We start from the raw sequence: 22,229 nt of genomic DNA on the forward strand, positions 1-22,229 counted from the left end.
TACAGTCATTAAACATTATTACTGTTGTAATGCAGTTTTGATTTGATTCTGCTAGTAGATCTTGAGGATTTATTTCAAGGATCCAAACATTAGAGTGAATCCTTTTTCAGCACCGGGACTCATCATGAGGACTTCCTTCAAAATTGGCTGGGAAATCTCAGTATCTTTGACACCCTGCAGACACAAAACACAGTGCACTTCAAGAACATTACATCATGATTTACTGATGGGTTATTTTTGTTCTGTGAGTTGTCAATTTTATATCTGCACAGGTGCATTCTTATCATTTATTGTACGTGTGTGTAGAACAGAGTCTTCTCATTTGTTTACACAATGACATCAGAAAATTAGCATAAAGAAATATTTCAAGTACTTCCCAACGGTGGAAAAAGCCAGAAATCCTATGAAACTGAAGAACAAAACAAATAGTTTTACTTCTTTTTTAAATTCAAGCATCAAAGAAATCATCTACAAGCAGATGAGGATTTACAGAGAGATACTGGACGGGATTATTGTCAATACTTTCTGCTGGAGTTCAGAGAAACAGAAGTAAATGTGCAGCTCATGCATTCATGTGCTCACGAGGTCAGTTTTCATTTCTGGGATGGATCAGGATGATCTCTTGTGGCAGACTTGTGGCAACTGTTCCTCGACATCTTTGTCACCCTGTGGACACAGAGCTCTGATGCCCCAAATAGCATAACGAATATTGACAGCCAGCTGAAGAAGAGCCAGGATGATCAGTGTGATGTCCAAGGATTTCAGTAATTTCTGATGATTTTAGAACACAGTAAAATAAAGAAAAAACACAATTTATCTCAAAAATTGTCATATAGCACTGTACAGAGCAACTCACATGACAACTTTGCTGCAGTTATGGTACACTGTAAATGTGTGTTTAGGCTGGATTACTTGGGCAAAAAGCGCTACATTTCTGCAGTTGTCTTCATCAAGAACAGCATCATCGCTGCTGCGGTCACAAATCCAGAGGAGAGAGGTGTCTCTCAGGTCCATGCCATACAGCACAATGGCAGTAATGGCAAAGATCCCACCAGCAATATTCATGAAAACAGAGAAGCCCATCTGAGAGGAGACATTTAGAAAATTAAAACTTAGAAACAAGTTGTTTAACACATTTTTTATTGACAATCTTATTTAGAGTACAGTCTTAAGTCCTTCATGAGTTTTCTTACCAAACAGGATGAACGGAGTTGTCCAGCCAAAATGGACACAATTCCACTAACAATGAACTGGTGAGAGGTCAGTAGACACGATGTTAGAGGTGATCATAAATTCAAGAAAAGTCCTTTTTTTTAAAAAGAAAAAGGTAATAGACCATTTAACAAATTGTTAATGTATTTATCGAAAAGTTATAGACTTTAGTTTCGGGTGATTTTACACCTTTGCTTAGCAGGTGAGTTCCAGCTGGAAACATAAATTCTTTTGAGATTGTATCAGGAAGGAGATCTGGTGTAAAACTCCACCAGAGCTACCTGCTTTGGTGACCCTTGTGACAAAGGGACAGCTTTGGTCATGTCAGGCAAACAGCCCCACCTCACTGCTGTAAAATCAATCAGCAGAAATTTGACACATAGGGAGAGGAGCTACAACACCAAGCCCAGCATGAGTTATGAAGTAATTGATCTGAGCTATTGTGAAGTCCAATTGAGAGCTGCCACGAAGTGTACAGTTGTAGGTTGAAGAATGACTCCCAACATTAAATATTTGGACCTACAAATGACAGGATAACTAACATGTGCATAAAAGACACGTTAATTTAAAAAAGGCCTTCTTTTTTCCTGCAGGTCAAAATAAAAAACTCTTCTACCACAAAAAAGTGCTAAATACGCAGCAATAAAAGGAAAAAGAAGATTATTTTACCACAGCACCCAGCCAGTAAGCAGCTCCCAGGCTGCTGAGGTCCCCAGGATGTGTGCTTGTTCGTCCCGGCCCAAGTCCAATGTTAAACAGGCCCACTAAGATCTGTATAGTCTGTAAAGGATTCAGAACGATTAAAGTAAAAGCTTAAAATTATCTTTTAACAGCTGGATGATACATTTCTTTTACGTTCTCACCCCAATAGCTGCAGCATCAAAGACCTGCAGCAGATGCAAACAGCAGCAAATCTTTGGACTGCAGCAAAGAAACTTCAGGATGTGACACACTGATGGAAGCATCTTCTCACTATTTGCCAGCTTCCTTTTTTTGATGATGGACCGACACCTAAAACTTGAAAGACGTTTCTGTCCTTTTGTTCAGCAGTGGGAATGTGCCTCCCACCAAAGAAATGTGTCGTCTTGCTACTGACTAGAGGTTGGAGCTCACGCAGTTGGTCTCTCATTTTTGGTTCATGTGTGCATGTGAGGGGTGGGTATTTGCAGAGGACCCACATTTGAATGTGCCAAATTCTCAATGCTTAAAGCAAACAGAGTCACAATTATCAGTCAACAAACCTATCAAATCCAAACATGCAGGTGTATTAAAGCTGTGGGTGTGCTCTAAGGCAGTGAGATAATGCTTGTGTCCTTTGCCTGCCATTATTTATTTAGTAACTGTAAAATATGCAACAGAGGACAAAGTAAAGCTTGTTGTGTTTCTGTCTTTTCTGTCTTATTCTTTAATAATACATATTTTTATTAAATACTTCTGCTTTTTTAATCTTCCATTCACCTGTGATATGTATATATTATTAAGTGCTGTATGATGCAATGGTGGCTTCAAGTGGGACTTGGGGAAAAGGTCAAAATGTGACATTTCTTCTGTTGCAGCTAATAAAAAAGATAACTTGAATGTTGTCATGGTTACTTGGATTATGTATATGTTCCTTAGCTGTTAGTTTCCTTTTGTGATTCCTGTCTCCCTGGTTGTGTCCTTGTGTTTGTCTGGTTTCTCTGTGTTCCCTCTCTTGTGTTGTTATTATATCTGTAGCCCTGCATCCTGTGTTTCTCCCTATCCTGGTCCCACATTCTCCTCTCTGTGTTTCATCTTTTTGTTTTTCCAGTCTTTCTGTTTTTCTTCACTCCCAGTGTCAAGCTTATGTGTCTGAGTCTCAGTGTGGATGTGTTACTTTCCTATTGTGTATATATTGTCTGTTTCTGCCACTGCTCTTTGTTACATGGTCGTCAATTTTTCCCTCATCCTGGCTGGCCTGTTCATTTAGAAGTTTCCTGTTTAGTTCCTTTTTATTTCTAAGTGTCAGCTTAGTGGTAGTGACAGACAAATGAAGCTTTCTGAAGCATCGGAACTTGTATCCATAAAGGGTTCATTACTCAAAGTCTTTCAACATAATCTTCTTTGGTAGCATCTGGTGGCCAAAAATATGAAGCAGGTTGAATCTACAACTTAAAAGGAACTGTTTCCTCATGGTTGCCCACACAAGAGAGCAGAGTTGACAGCTTCTGTTTAATAAAATGTAGCAGTTCTACCTGAAATCATTCTAATCATTCTAACATTGTGGAGTTTTGTACATGTTTCTTTTTAACAGTTCCAGTAGACTGAGTAGTAGTACAGGCTTTTTGATCTAAATCCATCACAGGACAGCAAACTAACCTGTTCATCATGCAGTAACCTGCAGAGCATTTTTAAGCAGCCTATAAATGACACAGGTAGTCTGCCTCAGTTTGATTTGTAGCACCTTTCACAATCTGAAGAAATATAATGTCACATGTAGCCTACAGACCCAAAAAACAATAACAATCCCCCCCCCCCCCCCACACACACACACACACACACACACACTAAAAAGAAAGAAAGAAAGAAAGAAAGAAAGAAAGAAAGAAACACTCAAGTAAACTTCAGATGCCTGAAAATTCTACTTAAGTACAGTGACAAAGTATGTGTACTTCGTTACTTCCCACCTCTGCAATCACCACAAAACACGCAGCGCAAATCCCGTCAGTGATTCATTTTCTTGTAAACTTTTGGAGGATTGGCGCAGTTACGATTTTCTGTCACGTTCACCTGTGTCTTAAATTTTTAGCAATAACGCTGTTTCAAGCTTAATAACAATAGTAGTTATTTAATACTTAAATGCCATCCAAAATTAATTATAATTATGTTGTAATATAACACACTTCTTGGAGGTTTGCTGTGCTTCCACTAAAATCCTACGAACAGTCATTAATGTGCATTTCTACAACAATTTGCTGTTTCACTTAATGCCTAAATAAATAGATAAAAATCGGCGCTTTGATTATTATAATCTGTTTCCTTATCCTTAGGTTAATGTAGTGACACGTCTGATTTCATATGTGTGTCCACCAGAGAGCACCGTAATTCTTTTCAATAGTCCCAAATTTGATGAAGCCTCATAAAAACGTTTATTTGCTAGATTATTGTCAGAAATTATCATCATTTTAGCTAAACTTTTTAGAAAAATTGAAAAAACAACAACACAATGTCAAAGTAATATAAAAAAGTTTTGCAGATGTTTATATAAATATTTATAATATATAGTTATAACCGGAGTTCATTTAAAATATTGCTAAATTAGTCCACCAACGTTTTCCACTGTGTTGTTCCTTTTTGCTAGTGAGGGTAATTCTTCTATATTGGATTATTTTCAATTATCAGTGTGTTTAACTGGACGTTGAGCAAAGGGTTAATTTGTTTATATCTTCCTTGTGGGCGGAAGAACAACGGGCAAAATTTCGCATCCAACAACAGCTGCGCAACAAACATACAACCAGATATTAATTTGATCTTGCTTGCTTTTCTTCTGCTCTGACAAGTAAATCGGTTTTTGTTTTATTTTGTATTGTAATTTAGGTCAATGTGACGTAATCATTGGTAAACAGGGGCTGGAGATCAAAGCGGGCCTGTAGGACTAACTTGGAAAGCTGCAATGCCCTCCGTGGTGCCAGTCACGGGTGGAGCTGTATTACTGTAATAGTTGAATTACGTCATACTGCGCCATATTATAGTGTCCAGAAAAAAGGCTGACCAAAAGCATAGCTCGATTTTCCGGAACAGTTGACGCAGTTTCGCTCCCTGCCGCTGGTAGCAGGGCAGTCACTTTCAAACATTTACAGGAGTAAAGTCGAGCTTCTTCCGCTTTACAGCAGATTAACGTCGAGTTTTCTCTCTGGTAGGTAACAGCACTTTCCTTATATGAGGATAAAAAAAACAAAAAACAAAGGCCAGACGATTTCAAAAATATCAACAAAGCTAATGAAAAGAGAATTAAGTTCAGAATTTTTCATGCAGCTTTACGCTGTTACTTAATGAAGGAAATTGCCTTCCCGGGTTTCCTCCGTGGCGTGAGCGATAAGCAGAGTTCTGTCCTTTCCTTCTAAGATTCCTAATTATTTAAAGTAACACTCAGGTATGCCATTCAGCGTGTTAGTACGAGCTCGGGAGCAGCTTGGGAGAACAAGAAAACAGAGACTGCTTTAGGTTGCCTTCCCAATCGACTCAAAGGTTTATTTGATACACAGCAGTTTATATAGATGAAAAAAGGTTCGTGTGTCAGCTTTCCCAGTTCAAACCGGTACAGACCAAATAAGGAAACGTCTTCCTGCCTTCTGAGCAAAGTATCCCTTGTGTAGTTTATCAGTTCAGCTACAATTTATGATCATCCCAGCAAAATACACTCCTAGACATAGAATACAGAGTTCTTTCATCAGTGAATTCTGAAACGAACCACCTAGCCTTTAACGAGCCTTTTCCAGGAGATAAAGAAAAGGGAGGATGGGAGTAAGGAAGTGGTCTCATCTCTGTGGTGTTTTCGACCTTGAGGTACCAGCTTGTGAGTCTCACATTAATTCTTGGGTCACAGAGAAAGAGAAAAACAACTAGTAGATCGGCCTTATTGAGTAACAGTTTTCCTGTATAAAACAATATCCTGTAAATGCTTACCGTGGTATCAAAATATCATAACAGTTCCCCTCTTTTATTATTTTTTAAAAAATAATAACTCAAATAGAAAGGAAAAATCACAAATGTAATAACATAATATAAAAAGCAAATCATAAAATGTAATAGTTCACAACCTAATGTTCAATATACACATCAGGAACATCATTGGTAACATCTGGCACATCCTCAGGATCAATTTTTGCTAATTGCAAATACATTGAAGTGGCTGTACTGGTAGCTATATGGGTTATCATTGAAAATGTGGCTTGCAGAAATGTGAACAGGGTTGCACTTTACAATATGAAATAGTAAATAAAAATCCTAAGGTTAATGCGATAGATATGATTAATAACCTAAATATATAAGACAATATATAAGAAAAACAGTTCTTCAGTTGTCTCCTGGCCTGGTCCCAGGTTCGAGAGACATAGAATAAGCGTCGTATGATGACAATGGGCATTTCATTTTCTCCATTATCAGGATGGAATGAGTCTGGCTTTATCAGGTTAGACATCATGTGGTACTTTTAGCTTTCTGTTCCTGCTGGATGTTTGAGTACCTTGTCGTTGTTCTTTCAGACGTTGTGTGTTAATCAGTGATTGTGTGTGTGTGTAAATTGGATCCTGGCGCTGGCTCGCCGGAGATGTCATCTACCCGTGTGTTTATTTGCTCTAGTTCCGGGCGCTGGCTCGCCGGAGATGTCATCTGCTTGATCCGACGCCTGAGATGGTCCGATTGGGCTGGTCTTAACCCTGCTGGCATGAATCCACTGAGGTTGTCCGTCTGTGAGGATGCTGGTTCTTCGTCACTGCCAGTACAGTCTGGGGGCTGGAACACGCGCGGCCTCCCAGAGAGTCCTTGGTTTTAGTGGCTTCTCCAACATGCATCTCCTTGTCTCCACTGGTGGAACTGTGGAGGGGAAAAGCTGAGAGAGACAAACTTTCTGATAGTTATTATTCAGTTTTTCTACCAGGTTGTGAACATCAGTGGACAATGCAATATACATCACCTTCTACTAGCGGTGCCCCTCTGGAAGCTGACCATGGTCTTGGAAATAGTCTTATTTCAAATGGAAATAATTTGGTTACTGCAGATTGAGTCATTCTAATCTCACACAGGACTTGAGTAAGTAATTTGACCCAGGTCATTAAAGTTTTAGCACATTTTTTAATTACTTCTCATGTGAATGAAGATCCTCTATCACTGTTAATTTGGTGAGGTATTCCGAATCTGGGTATTATTTCATTGCTCAACTTTTGACAGACTACTTCTGCAGTTTCTTTTGAGGTTGGATAAGCTTCTACTCATTTACTAAATTGATCCACTATTACCAGTAAGTACTTGATACTTCCTTGTGCTGGCATATGTGTAAAATCAATTTGTAATGTATGAAATGGAAAATCTGGTTGTGGTAAATGCTGATGTTTTGCTTTTGAGCTACCTACATTAGTTCGTGCACATGTTAGACAGGTTGCTAATATGCTTTTTACTGCATGCAATGTTTTCTCAATTACAAATCTTGATTTTATTGCCCCTATTACCCCTCTTTGTCCGACATGACTCACACCGTGAAAATGTCGGACAAGGACTGGCAGCAGGGAATATGGGAGGGCAATCAAACCCTTAAGATTTTGTATAGGCCATCTCTGTCATCTAAGGTACAGTCATTATTCTATGCAGAGGCTTGCTCTTGTATAAATTTTAAATCAACATTTGTGTCTAAATAGTCTGGGAGTGTAACAAGTGGCAGCTGTAGGGGCACAGATAATACTTCCTGCGGAGGTGGGAGCTGTGATGCAGCTGCAGCCTTGGCTGTCACGTCTGCTAAGGCATTACCTGTTGCTTCGTCTGTGTCAGCTGTACTGTGTCCTTTCGTTTTTACAACTGCAATGGCCGATGGCAGCTGTATAGCCTGAAAAAGTCTTTGAACAAAATCAGAATTTAGCAATTTATTTTCCATCAGCAGATCTAAATCCTCTCTGTCTCCACAATGTGCCAAAGTCATGCACAACGCCAAATGCATAGCGGCTGTCTGCGCAAATTGTCACATGCTTATCCAAATGTAGCTCACAGGCGCGTATTAAAGCCATGAGCTCTGCTTTTTGTGCTGAGTGAAATGGTAATGAGTGAGCCTCTAGTATGATGTCAGGCACTGTTACCACTGAATAGCCACAAAGAAATGAGTTGTCACTCGGCCTTGAACAGGACCCGTCCACATAAACCGTGGCTGAGTCTGGGATAGGTGTTTTCTCTAAATCTGGACATGGTGCTGTGGATTCCTGTATACGTGTCATGCAGTCATGATCGTCAAGCCTGTCTGAGCCATCCTGTCGGTCAGAAGAACACAGCATAGGATCAATAAATGTGCTGGCGAATCAGGTGTGCTGCTCGCTTTTATAGTGAGATTTGCATATGTTGTTTAGTTATGTTTGCTACAATGGTCGTGACCTTGTGATTGGTGTGTAGAATAGTGTCATGTGAGAGTGTGAGCTTCTCGCAGTCCCTTATCATGATAGAGCAAGCTGCTACTGCCCTCAGGCAGGCCGGCATTCCCTGAACAATTCAGGCAGCACCTTTGAGTGGCGGAGGTCAGCACTCCCTTTAATGCATTGAAAGAGACAGTCATTTCTGTGGATCACAGTATTCGAGGAGGCTTGTCTTTTTTGCAGCATTCACGCAGAATGTGGTCATGAAAAGAACAGTCTGGTATCCACTGTCTGCAATAGTTCACCATGCCTAAGAAGGACGACATGTCCTTCTGTGTAGTGGGACGAGGGACGGAGGTCACAGCTTTGACCCTGTCTGCAGTCATGGAACGTTTTCCGTGAGACAGTGTGAATCCCAAATATTGAACAGAAGTCTGACAGTACTGCATTTTCTTTGCAGATGCTTTGTGGCCAGTCTTTTGGAGGTGCTGGAGAAGCATGTGTGTAGCAGTTTGACACAGTTTTTCACTTTCAGCACAGAGGAGGAGGTCATCCACATGTGGATCAGGGATTCAGCCCTGGAGGAGTGAAGCACCATTGAGAAAGCAGCAGAGCTGTCTATCATGCCTTGGGGCAAACGAGTCCAAGTGTACTGCTTATTTCTATGTGTGAATGCAAATAACGGCTGTGTGTCACAGGTACTGAGAAAAAGGAGCGGAGCATAAATCCACCACGGTAAAATGTGTATGCAATGCATGTCAATATGCTGTGAACATCTGAAACGAGAGGTGGCAGAGGAATGTTGACTGCATTAATTTGCCTTAAGTCTTGTATGAAACGCCATACGCCAGGTTTGTTAGGCTTTGGCACAGGATTGACAGGAGTGTGGGCTTTATTACTCCTGTAGTCAATAAATCTCCTATGATGACATCTAGAGCTGCGGCTTTTTCCGTGGAAAGGGGATGTTGCTTGACATATACACATATTAAAACACAGGGATCTTGTGTTTTAATATGTGTACGTGATAAAGTGTACAGTCAATAAATCCTATATCATTCTCACTTTTAGACCACAATGTCATATTCTGGTATTCAGCTGGCAACGTAAGTGCAGAAATAGTACAGTGGATAGGGTAGGTTAGATCTATGTGACGACATGGTGTAGTTATGTCATAACCTATGTCTGAGTTATGTGACAAAATCACTGTTTGACCTTCACTTGTGTGAGCAGTTATCATGTTGTTGAACAGTGTGAGAGAAACAAAAGTGTGGCTCCCAGTCATGGGATTACCTGTTAGTGGCGTCTGTACACGTTTTTTTTGGCACAGTGTGTGACATAGAGTACCGGACAAAAAGGATGTTGAGTTCATTCTCTGCTGAGGGTCCAGCTGACACAGAGGATGTTCCTTCTCCATCATGTCGGTACATAGGGCAGAGAAAACATAAGCTGTTATCAGTGTCAGCAAACATTTCACCCTTTATGTTAAATGAAATACACAAATTCATTTTTGCTTTGGGTGTCTGCGGCTGCTGGAAAACTGAGCTAAATTTGCACCTCTAGCTTGTCCAACAGTGCATAAAGCGTTTTATGAATACTAGGATAGATTCATCAGGCTTCTGTTTACACATAGTTACTGCATTTAAGTCAATTTTGTCTCTGGACATTGTTAGCAGGAATTTCTTTAGATTCTTAAAGAAATCGGCGACTTTGTCATTATTTACCCTCCTTTTGTCCATAGCGGTAACATTTGATGCATCACGTCGCGGCATTCTATCATATATTTTCTACAGGACTTTTTAAGCAGACTACTTTTCTTATCACAAATGATATTCAACATTTCTACTGACCTGTTTTCTGGCGATAATCGTTCGGGATAAGGCTCCGAAAAGAAATTAGAATGCATTGAACTTCTTAAGTTGTAAACAAAGTCAGTCACATAAGCACTCCCGCATGTTCTGGATACGTGATCATGGACGTCTTCACCGATTCGCGGACGTAGGTTACACGTAACCGGAAATGGGAGTTGTACTGAGCCGTTATTTGAGACTTTATTTTGTATTTTATTAATTTTTGGTTTTACAGGTACTTTAGATTTTTTATCGGACCTGTCTGTGGTCTTTGAATTATTCTGACTCATGTTCAGTGATTTCCAGAGGGGTTTACACGCTAGGAGGATTTAGGTTAGTATTTTCGCTGCGGCACAGCTGAGGTCACTTTAAATTTATTGCTAGCAATTTTTTGTTTGTGTGAGCAACTCTCACTTAGCGAGCAACTTCTCGCTTAACGAGCAACTTCTCGTAAAACAACAGGCAACTTCCTGTGTCTTTCTGCTTTTAATTTACTGCTTTTAACCCTTGTATGGTAATCGGGTCTGTGAGACCCGTTCAACTTCTCCCTGTGTCACTCTTTGGTGAGCAACTTCTCACTTAACGAGAAGTATTTAAGACAACAGGCAACTTCCTGTGTCACTCTTTGGTGAGCAACTTCTCACTTAACGAGAAGTATTTAAGACAACAGGCAACTTCCTGTGTCACTCTTTCTGAGTGAGCAACTTAAACAAAATTAAAATATTCAAGACAACAGGCAACTTCCTGTGTCCACCAACACCACACAAGGGTTAATTTACTTTATTCGGGGACTGAGGAAGTCAGTCAGTGTATCTCTCTGGATCACTAAGTGAAACTTCGTCAGCATATCCCGTTTTTTTATGGATCGATCACTGAGAGAGGTATAATATGGTCTCTATATAAATATGAAAGACACATATTTACCTTCTGTCAGGATCCCACTTCTGACACCAAAATTGAAGGAAATTGCCTTCCCGGGTTTCCTCCGTGGCGTGAGCGATAAGCAGAGTTCTGTCCTTTCCTTCTAAGATTCCTAATTATTTAAAGTAACACTCAGGTATGCCATTCAGCGTGTTAGTACGAGCTCGGGAGCAGCTTGGGAGAACAAGAAAACAGAGACTGCTTTAGGTTGCCTTCCCAATCGACTCAAAGGTTTATTTGATACACAGCAGTTTATATAGATGAAAAAAGGTTCGTGTGTCAGCTTTCCCAGTTCAAACCGGTACAGACCAAATAAGGAAACGTCTTCCTGCCTTCTGAGCAAAGTATCCCTTGTGTAGTTTATCAGTTCAGCTACAATTTATGATCATCCCAGCAAAATACACTCCTAGACATAAAATACAGAGTTCTTTCATCAGTGAATTCTGAAACGAACCACCTAGCCTTTAACGAGCCTTTTCCAGGAGATAAAGAAAAGGGAGGATGGGAGTAAGGAAGTGGTCTCATCTCTGTGGTGTTTTCGACCTTGAGGTACCAGCTTGTGAGTCTCACATTAATTCTTGGGTCACAGAGAAAGAGAAAAACAACTAGTAGATCGGCCTTATTGAGTAACAGTTTTCCTGTATAAAACAATATCCTGTAAATGCTTACCGTGGTATCAAAATATCATAACACTTAATTTCACAGGAAGATGGAATTACAGTACAATCTGTCTGATATTTGTTTCATGATTTCTCAGTCTCGGTTTCAGAAATACTCTCCAATGCCACTTTATCGAGTGCATGCTGCTAATAGGAGCCTTTGCCTTCAGAGCTGGTTTAATTCTGCTTGGCACAGATATGCTTGCGATTCTCAGCCTGTTGCTTCTACTCATTCAGACGTTCTATTCAGACTGCCTTGTCCCAGAGAAATGTCACCCTGATTTTAATTAGTTATGATGTGCATGTTTGCAAATCCTTCTGCAACTCAGCACGTCAGCCTCAATAATTCGATTCAATTATAGCACTGAATTGATGCTTTTGACCTTTATTATACAGAGTGCCAACTCTTAATGAGCACAACTGGAATGTGTATAAAAAAACACATAAAAACAACTTATTTAATCATTTTATTCCTAACACCTTTGTTAAAGCTCAAAGCAGTCTGGCCATTCTTCTCTGACCTCTATAATAAACAAGGTATTTTTCTCTCATAGACCTCACTGAATTTGTCATTATGGACATTTTTCTGTAAACCTTAGAAATCATTGTCTAAGTAGATCATCAGTTTCTGTAATATTCAGACCAGCCCATCTCTTACCGAAGACCACTTAAATCACCTTCCTTCACTTTAACCTCAGCAGGTCATCTTTCCAATATCTGCATGTTTAAATACTTTAAAGTGCTTTCATTAGATATTTCACTAACAAGCAGTTTAATGGTTAATAAAGTGACTGTGAGTGTTTTTCTTTAGTACTGTTATTCAGTTAATCATCATCTTTATCTAATATTTAAATGTATAGCACATGGACAGCAAATGTAAACATAACTGCATCACTTTATGTAGTAATTTATTTATATACAAGTTATTTTATTTAATTATAATTAACAGCCATTCAGTATAAGTTACCGTTAATGGAGCTCACCTTCATTATAAGGTGATTTTATAAGAATTAATATAAGACAATAGTGTGACAGGGTGTGGTTGGTAGCTCAGCTGCAGAGGAGGAGTGAAGCAGTGGGTTCAGGGTGTGGTGTCAGGGAAGGCTGGTGTTTACAGTCGACGAGCATCATCTAATCATGCCTTCCCTATTTCAGTAGTGGCCGGGCTGGAGAGGAGAAAAGCTGCTGGAGCAGAGCACTGGTGCAGATCTGGAGCCGAAGAAGTGTGCGCTGGAAAGTGCAAAAAGTGATATTGTAGCAAATAAACAAAGGCAAAACGCACGTTTCTGCATCATGTCGGTGTTTTGGGTTACAGTGGTGCTGAAACCCAAGCTCCCCAGATGACCCCCCAAGCAATTCTGGAGGTGTTCCAGGCAACCACGGTCGCATACTAGTGGAAGCCCAGGTGGCGGCGCTGAGCCTTCTCACAACAGTGTACGTGTCCTTTCTGACGTTAGGAGAGCCATCGTGGACTGATTGGGGCCCTCCCCTGAGGACCATCAGCGCCCCTTCCAGATGGGATGGGAGGACTGGCCCTTGGCGTTCAGGAGGCTGCATGGCGCTGCAGCACTGTTTTGAGAGTGTTTTGCAGTTATGTTCTGCCATACAAATCTCATGAAGCATCACTTTGAAACGCAGGCTGGTGTGATGGTGTGTTCGCACCACTACATGTTACCTGAGCACGAAAGACAAATTGTGCAAAACAAACTGGCAGAAATGTTAAAGCTGGGAATAGTAGAAGAGTCGCACAGTGCTTGGTGTAGCCCCATAGTTAGGTCTATGTGGTTCTGTGTGAAGTATTGCAAGATGAACGAAGTGCCACCGTTTGATGCCTACCCAATGACCCAGGTCGACGAGCTCCTGTGTACATCATTGACTGCCCCATTGTGTACATCAGCTGAAAATTGTCGGAGCATGAGGCCAGGTACGGTACATTAGAAAAGGAGTGCCTGGCCATCTGGTGAGCGGTCAACTCCCTATTTCTGTAGCGGCAGGGCCGGAGATGAAGAGAGCTGCTGGAGCAGAGCACCGGTGCAGCTCCGGAGCTGGAGCAAAATTCGCTGGAACGTGCAAAAAGTGCTATTGTACACAGAAAAAAACGACAAAGCACAAGCTTCTGCGTTGTGTCAAATCCTTTGGGTTACAAATCGGTATTGAGGGAATTAGATTTTTTATTTTGTTATTTGCACAAGTTAAATAAATGTTTTGTCTTAACACTTCAATGAGTTCAGCCATTTCTCCACAGCTGGGGCCTTAATGTGATTCAGACTATGTTCATTTTTTTCTACTCTTCTCTCTTTCAGTCTCCAGGATCTCAATTCAGGATGTCTGTCACTGTGTCCAAGGCTGATGGAGTCACTATACTCACCTTGACCTCTGACCCTAATAGCCCTTGGCCTCCTCTGTGCCAGATCCTCAAGAACCTTTGCAGCAGTCCAGTGTGCTGCAAAGTGTCTCAGCACCTGAGGCGCCTCAAAAGACCTTCTGAGATAGTGCTGGGGGTGAGCTACAACCTTTAAAGCTTCAGATAAGCCTCCAGATGTTCTATTAACTCATTCACTGCCAGCCATTGGCAGTGAATGGGTTAAACCCATTGACTCATGCACTGCAATTGACGGCTGTAGACGTCAATGGCAGTGAATGAGTTAAAAATGCAAATGAACTCCTAACTTAGTCTGATACACGTTTAGTTAATATTCTTTTAATGAGCTTCTTCTTTGCACCCACCACATACTTCTTTAAAGGCTTACAGACAAACTCACTCATCCACTTGTACATTTAAACATTCAGGAGATAAAACACTGTCAGAACTTTTGTTGCCTCCTATTAATGTCAGAAAGCCTTCCAAGAAGACAGAGTAAAGGTAAATTTTATGTGTCAGGGATGCCACTGGCTTTGTATCAGTGTCATGTTTCCTTACCCCACGTGAGTCTAACTCTCTCACTGACAAATTTATTGGACTTAAAAGTGAGACGCTTTTATCCACTGTGGTTTAAAAGAGGGCAGCACGATGGTTAGCGATGTTGCCTCCTCCTGACTTCACTTCCACCATCAGGCTGGGGTCTTTCCGTGTCGAGTCTGTCCAGGGTGTACTCTGCCTCTCGTCCTAAGACAGTTGGGATAGGCTCCAGCCCCCCCGCAACCTTGTAAAAGGATAAGCAGAAGAGAATGGATAGATGGTTTAAGAGTTTTCTCATCACACTACAGAAAAAGCCTGAGAGAAAGTGCTCCAGTATACAGCATATCCTATGACTGGTGTTGAACACCACATGATCACATGTTGTTCATTCTGTGCTTCTTCTTTCTCAGACTCTGCAGATTATGATTGGGCTTCTCAATGTTGTCCTCGGATCAATCCTTATAAGCCAACACGATGGATCATGGACCATGAGTTATACCGGCTATCCTTGTTGGATGGGAGGGTTGGTAAGCAAGCTAAGCAGCTTTTTCCTCATGTTTCTGAACTAAGATTGGATCCACATAAGTAAATACTACTCAAAGGAGCTGCTGGAGAAACATTTTGCAGCGTATTAGGTTAACTGGTAACAGGGCAGAAATATCTTCTCTGGGCCAAAGCTAATTTAAAAAGCAAAGTGTATAACTGTTCTGTGGTCAGACGAATCAAAATGTGGAAATAATATCCAAAAACATTTAATTTCTTCGAAGGAAGTACAGGAGAAATATCTGTTTTTTGAAAAGATTTCATTTGCTTTGGCAGCGCTGGACCTCTGTGAAAGCAGCCATGTGACTCGACAAATAACATGACCCTGAATTGGGCAATACAGTTTTATATCCCAACAATAACACATTACTATTATGACTTTCTTCTTCTGGAACTGACGTGGCAGTCCTGTTGTCACCCTTTGAATCTCCTTCCCCCACTCACGTCTGTTCACATCCCTCATTATCTGCTCCTTTCCTGGAATGACACAGACAAAAAAAAACCCTCCCTGCCTTGCTTTGATATTATCCTGATACCGATTTATTATCTAAGTTTGGGACATTCTGTTCGGACTCACTTGGCCCAGAAAATATCATCCTGACTGTTATTTGGTGTGATGAAAGACCCTCTGCGCTTTATGCCAATTCTCAATATTTCAGTCCAGACATGGCACTGACAGAGGCTCCCGACCCTCAAAAACACAGAGCGCCAACAAGTTTATGAGTACATGTGATATGTATATAAAAATATCAAAAAACAGATTTTGTCTGTGAAGAATTTAGCGAAGTCTTTGCAGGCCATGGTCGAATGAAGTTCAGCTGAAGTGAAGGCCAGTTGGTTTCAGAGATTTCAGCTCGCCGTGCCCTGCTTGTGATACATCCTCCCCCTTCCAGGAGACATGATTTATGTCATGTTTATGTCAGAGTTTTATTTCTTGGTCACATTATCTGTGCTCCTTAGCTGTGTGCTAGCTTGCTCATCGCCATTGTTTTGAATCAATGGCGAGGTTGTTTCATTTCTACACAGTGCATTTACCTCCACGTTTACTTCTAAGCGATGAATTTTTGTCTCCAGTACTGCAATCTTCTGCAGGAGGCTGTGGTAGTCATCTGTGGAGAAGGGAGGCATCTTGTTGCCAGTTAGCCTAGCGGTTAGCACCTTTCACTTCACTGGATAACCGGTGTTCCCAGGTGTGCTGTCAGATCTAGGCAAACTCAAAAAGTCAGGCAGAAGCTCCAGGTGTTGTAGTTTGTACCCCAGTTCTTTGTGATGACGTTTGTAATTTTTGGGCTTCAACTTGTAATTTGTGGTCTGGATCTTGGATTCTTACTTGTCTTTCTTTTCCTCTTAGCATCCAATAGCACATTAGTGATGGGATTTCTGGCTCTTTTTAGCGAACCGACTCTTTTGGCTCGGCTCACTAAAAAGAGCCGGCTCTTTCGGTCGCACGACTCAAAGATCGGCTTAAAATGGGCCAAAAATCGCACAGTGTGAGCCCGGCATAAGAGCCGTTTCGTTCACGATTGACACACCACTTTAGCACATATCTAAGGTTGTCATCACGTGCTCTCGCTTCTTGTCCATTTCCTTCCTCCTGATTTTCTCCCTTTTTTCGTCCATTCTGCTTGCTCATATTCTTCATTAGCTTGCTTCTCTATTTGGAATATGGTTGCACTCCTGGCTGTTGCCCCCACCCAAGACAAGATGCTATATCTAGGAATAAGGACTCGCTTACTTGCAGGTCTAATTATTATTTATTTCCTTTACTTTGCTGATATGTTTTTTCTCTGTTATTCTTTGAAATTTCTTCATCAATTGCTAAGAATTAGACCTCTATTTGAAAATGATGACAATGCAATGTTTTTCTCTTTTCACAAAACTGCAAACTTCAACTGTAAAGAAAGTAATACTGAAATAAAACTGCAAATGTAATTATTCTAATTTAACGCAAGGAAAATCAAAGCAGTGCAACCCAGCTGGTAAAAAAATTCAAAAACAAACACACTGTACTAAACTAATAAAAGATGAAATCAACAATGTCAAAATGTAAGAATTAACTAAAAAAGAATCTGTATCAATACTTGATTAGAAATGAATCAAACAAAAATAAAAGTCAATTTAGCAATCGACTTAAGAGTAATTATCTTCAGAATCAAAACAAACAAAAATGAAAATTAATTTAGAAATTGACTCACGCAATTAACTGTATATATGAATCCAAGAAAATCATATCTGACAAAAATCCATTATAGGATCAAATGCAAAAACACTTGTCATCAACTGATGACAGAAATTAATCCCAAGATCAAATCCAAGGATCAGAAAAAAACAGCAGTTACTCTAAGAGTGTTAACTGATAACTCAATTAAATGATGAAGATACAAAGTCCAGATGCAAAAACAAATAGCAGTTAACTCTACAGCAGTTTACTGATAACAACTAATGACAGATCATTTGTTTCACACTGTAAACTGTAAAGCTGCTACGTTGGTCATTTTGAACCGCTTCAAAGTCAGTTCAAAATTTCAATTGTAAATTTTTAGACTGTTATTAACCATTTTTGCCTCAAAGTGTATATTTTACTCCTCTTACCTCAGTCTCAAATTGTACATATATTTATTCTTCTCATTCTTACTCTTCCTATATTTATTGTTGTTCTTTTGCACTGTATAGAACTGGAGCCTCTTCGTCTCATCTCTCTATATACTGAACTGTATATAGCAGAGGTGACAATAAAGTTTACTTTGAGTGGAATTGAAAGGTCAAACTGCAAAAACAAATACCAGTTAATGCTAAGTGATTGCCAAACAAAAATAAATGTCAATTTAATATTTATCGTCAGAAACATCTAATTGTTTATCAAACAAAACAAAGTCAATTTCGACTTTGTTCCTCATTATCTGCTCCTTTCCTGGAATGACAGAGATCATGACCACTACTCATGCTAGTTCCTTCATCTGGGTAGGAATCTTCTCCAGGACCCAGGTCAGGTTCTTTTCAAATATTTATCTATTGGTATTACATGCTGCATCGTCTCACTGCATGACTATTATGTAATATCTCCTTCGTCTTCTTCTGTTTTACTGGCAGTTGGCAACCCATTTAATTAGAGCAGGTAGTTGTACTGTCTTCTAGTGGAAGAGAATGTAATTGTTCTGCCCGTTACTCATGCCAGTTGCTTAGAGTACGAATTAGGTGGAACCAGATTATCTTCCACGGCACACCTGACCATTTCTCACAGCACACCTGTGTGCCACAGCACAGTGGTTGAGAAACCGGGGTTCAGAGTATGTAGAGTATCAGACTTGGTGTTTAAGAAAAATCAGGAGGATCTTATGAAATCAAATGTGTTTTATTACTGGAAATCTTAATCCCTTACTTCTATGGTTTTATTGATATATTGCAGTTTCTTGTTGTCACCTTAGACACATGATGTGTCTCCTCATTCAGTTGGAGGAATGTAACTTTATTGTCTTTGTTTTTTTGTCTTGTGTAGTTCATCATGTTTGGAATTGTCAGCATTTTGTCTGACAAGTATCCAAGTCCATGTCTGGTGAGTAGTTCAGATGTACCTTAGAAGGACAACTTGAATTTCGTGTGTCTTCTTTTTCCTGTTTAAGTTGAAGATATGAAAGTAGAAGTATACTATTCTATTTCAATATACAAGTTTACACCAGGTCTCATGTATGCACATCTATGTATATGTATTTATGTAGGATGGAGCTGCAGAGCTTTAATACCAACCATTGCAAGCTTTCCGGCACTGACTGACTGTAAAACTTTTAACCGACCAGCCTTCTAATGTCTAAAATTTTATTTTACACTAACTGACCCATCTTGTATTTCAGGTTATCGTCAATGTGATTCTGAATCTGACTGGCGTTGCTTTTGCCATTGCAGCTATTGTGCTGTATAGCATCAGTGTATCTAATCTATATTGGCCGGAAATGTGTTATGAATGCTACGGCGGCAAAACAGTAATTATGGTAAGTGTAGTTAAGGTTAGTTCAGGTTCAAATACCTAAGTGACAAGTGGAAAATATACGGTTTTAATTGTTTTGTAGATATAATCACAGGTTTCTGCTTCTGAAATCTGTGGATTTGCAGCTGGTAATCAGATAGGTTTTTGACTGTAGGAGGATGTTGCGATCACAGTCACGTCTGTACAGAAGTCTCCGCCCACTCTCCGGTCAAAGGGTCTGAGCCTCTGATCCTTTTATTACTGCAATAAAATTGAGCACTGTTGTTTGTATCCCAACAGATGCTCTACAGAAGCATCATTGCTGTGCTAATTGTGCTGTCAGTCCTGGAGCTCTGCGTCACCATCAGCTCAGTCGTCTTGGGGATCAAGAGTCTGAAGAGCAAAGAAAAGGGACAAACCAAGGTAACAGACTAGCGTCGCAGAAAATGTTGGCTGTAAATGTGGAGGGTTTTTTTGTTTTTGTTTTGAGTTCTTGTGTGGAAGTTTGTGAATATTTGGTGACTTGCTCAAAAGCCAAAAAGATTTAGTGTCATTTTACTTCACCAATCTTTTCTTTTTTAGAGCACTGATGACCCAGAGCTCTACAAACCACTTCTCGAGGAAGTTACCACTAAGCCTACAGTCTGAATGTAATTGTGCTGTGAGGAATTGTAAGCATGTGCCTTCATAGCTTTGACTCTGTACTACGACTATATTGGTCCATGTTACATAAAAATAACGGAATCTGTTGCACGTTTCATCAGCATTTGACTACAGACGTGAGGGCTGTAGGTCTTTAGTCATTGAAGCTGAGGCACTGAGGCAACACTGTCTATATACTTTTGGCAGTGATGTTATTATTTTAGTTGTGACCATCATGGATGCAATGTGTTTTAGTGGCGAAAGCAATCACTTCTAACATTATAACTATGCTTAAAAATGTGATCACTTTTTTAAGCATAGTTATATTTAGAATAAACTTATTTAAAATTTTATAATGATATCTAATTTGAAGCCATCTCTAAGCTTATGAGATCATGCATATACTGTATATAGATCCATGATGTCAAGAGATGGGTTATGAAGCCTTTTTGTGAAGCTGTGGGCTGAGTGTTTTCGTCATCGTAGTGTTTTGAAATGACTCGAGAGTTTTCAAATTTCGTCTCCTTTATTAGTGCTAGTACGACTGGACTGAGGACGATCTGCAGGGCAGTTTGGACAGATACTAGAACCTTTTTGAATGGTTTTGACAACTTCCCATGCTGTGGATTTTTGGATGACATGTATATCTATACCCCAAGTGGAGGAGTTTAAGTATCTCAGGGTCTTGTTCACAAGTAACGGGAGAAGGGAGCAGGAGATCGACAGACGGATTGGTGAAGCGGCCGCAGTACTGGTCTGTTGTGGTGAAGAGAGAGCTGAGTGTAAAAGGAAAGCTCTAAATTTACCGTTCGACCTATATCCTTACCCTCACCTATGGTCAAGAGCTGTGGGTAGTGACCGAAAGAACGAGATCGCGGATACAAGCAGCAGAAATGGGCTTCCTCTGTAGGGTGGCTGGCCTCTCCCTTAGAGATAAGGTGAGACGTTCAGCCATCCGGGAGGGGCTGCCTTCCGGATGAGGGGTCCCGGGCATGTCCCACCGAGAGGAGGCTCCAGGGCAGACCCAGGACACACTGGAGAGATTATATCTCTCTGCTGGCCTGGGTGTTCCCCCGGACAAGCTAGAGGAGGTGGCTGGAAAGAGGGAGGTCTGGCTTCTCTGCATGGGCTGCTGCCCCCGCGACTCAGCCCCGGATAAGTGGAAGAAGATGGATGGATGGATGGATGGATGGATGGATGGATGGATGGATGGATACCTATATACCTGCACTGAACGTCACCAGACGTTTTGCTCCAATGGATTACAACCAAAACATGTCTCTTAAAAAAACAGAAAGTGTGCAGCAAAAATAGTGAACAGATCACAATAAAATCACCTTAAGGATCATAACAGTACTATATAATCATATATACACACACTTTACCTACACTGAAGTGTTTATATATATATATATTAGAATTAGCATTTTAAGCATTTAACCTATATATATGTGTATATATATATATATATATATATATATATATATATATATATATATATATATATATATGTGTATATATATATATATATATAAAAATTGTATGTAACCAATATATTTAGGCCAAGTATTATCCACATCATAAATTTATGCATACTGCTTGTTTTGTGATTTAATAATCAGGATTAATGTCTGACATTTGACATGTTGTGGCCTATTGTGACAAAGCACAACAATGGTTTCTTTTTTTAAATTTATTGATTAGCATTCAAATGTATTCATTAAACGTGATCCATCTGAAGATGGCTCCTGGCCACACCCCTGACCTGCACCTGATCCTGCATCTGCTGTTTTTGGCTGGAGGACGAGTGGAAAGTTACCCAGTAGCAGGAGTGATTCCTGACCCCTATAAAAGATGGGTCAGCGGTCCACCAGGCTCTTTTCTGTCTCTCTTGGTGAGACTCTGCAGTCTGTGCTTATGGCTCTACACCCCAGGGTTTGCTTTGCTTCTTTCTATCTGTTGTTTTTCTATTCTGTCTTAATGTACTATCTTGCTGTTCACATGAGTCTGCTTATTAAATTGTGTTTCAAGAATGCCTGCTACTTCTTTCCAGAGGATTTTGTTTTTTTGAGTAATTTGATTTTCATTGGATTTAAAAAGTTGGATCTCCAAACCATTGGCTAGATAAGGTTATCATGTTGGCTTTAAAACCTGCGACCCAACACCTGTCCTGGAAAATCCAAAGAATTTCACTGGAGAAGATACTCTCAACAGTTATCATACAAGGATACATGAAAATGATTTGATATACCTTTATTAGTCCCACAAGGGGAAATTTCATAAGGCTGCCGACCTATTGCACACAATGGCGGCGCCATCTTACCCTCCGACCATACATACATTACACAAAAACATCACATGGGGAAGACAGGTCAGAGAGGTATAACAATGGAAAATGCACCACATGAGGAAAGATAAGGAGAAAAAATAACTCCCCCCAGACTGAGCTCCAACAGGGAGATCAATTTGAGACTG

General features: G+C 40.2%; 2 protein-coding genes and 1 long non-coding RNA gene across 6 annotated transcripts; 1 reads left to right on the top strand and 2 right to left on the bottom strand.

Moving 5' to 3' along the window:
• Positions 1-69: 69 nt before the first annotated feature.
• LOC113032846 (uncharacterized) lies at positions 70-6,900 on the bottom strand. Its single transcript, XM_026185997.1, has 7 exons — positions 6,866-6,900; positions 6,675-6,765; positions 1,882-1,992; positions 1,194-1,250; positions 913-1,083; positions 634-771; positions 70-156 (listed from the first exon to the last, which is right to left on the bottom strand). The coding sequence occupies exons 1-7, from the start codon at positions 6,898-6,900 to the stop codon at positions 70-72; spliced, it is 690 nt and encodes a 229-aa protein (XP_026041782.1).
• LOC113032027 (membrane-spanning 4-domains subfamily A member 8-like) lies at positions 4,634-19,861 on the top strand. 4 transcript variants are annotated; one of them, XM_026184668.1, is made up of 8 exons: positions 4,634-5,086; positions 12,865-13,633; positions 14,013-14,210; positions 15,019-15,135; positions 18,648-18,704; positions 19,000-19,137; positions 19,413-19,535; positions 19,695-19,861. In XM_026184668.1, exons 3-8 carry the CDS (start codon positions 14,034-14,036, stop codon positions 19,758-19,760), a joined length of 678 nt encoding a protein of 225 aa, XP_026040453.1. In that variant the 5' UTR covers positions 4,634-5,086; positions 12,865-13,633; positions 14,013-14,033; the 3' UTR covers positions 19,761-19,861. The 4 variants fall into 4 exon arrangements, with proteins under 4 accessions (XP_026040453.1, XP_026040452.1, XP_026040451.1 ...); XM_026184666.1 differs by lacking the exon at positions 12,865-13,633 and adding an exon at positions 6,532-6,981 and having other exon boundaries at positions 4,640-5,086; XM_026184667.1 differs by lacking the exon at positions 12,865-13,633.
• LOC113032029 (uncharacterized) lies at positions 9,595-10,370 on the bottom strand. Its single transcript, XR_003273837.1, has 2 exons — positions 10,130-10,370; positions 9,595-9,687 (listed from the first exon to the last, which is right to left on the bottom strand). It is a non-coding gene; the product is annotated as an uncharacterized LOC113032029 (long non-coding RNA).
• Positions 19,862-22,229: the final 2,368 nt, after the last annotated feature.

This window comes from Astatotilapia calliptera, chromosome 11 (assembly GCF_900246225.1).
Source record: "Astatotilapia calliptera chromosome 11, fAstCal1.2, whole genome shotgun sequence".
Classification (NCBI taxonomy): Eukaryota; Metazoa; Chordata; class Actinopteri; order Cichliformes; family Cichlidae; genus Astatotilapia; species Astatotilapia calliptera.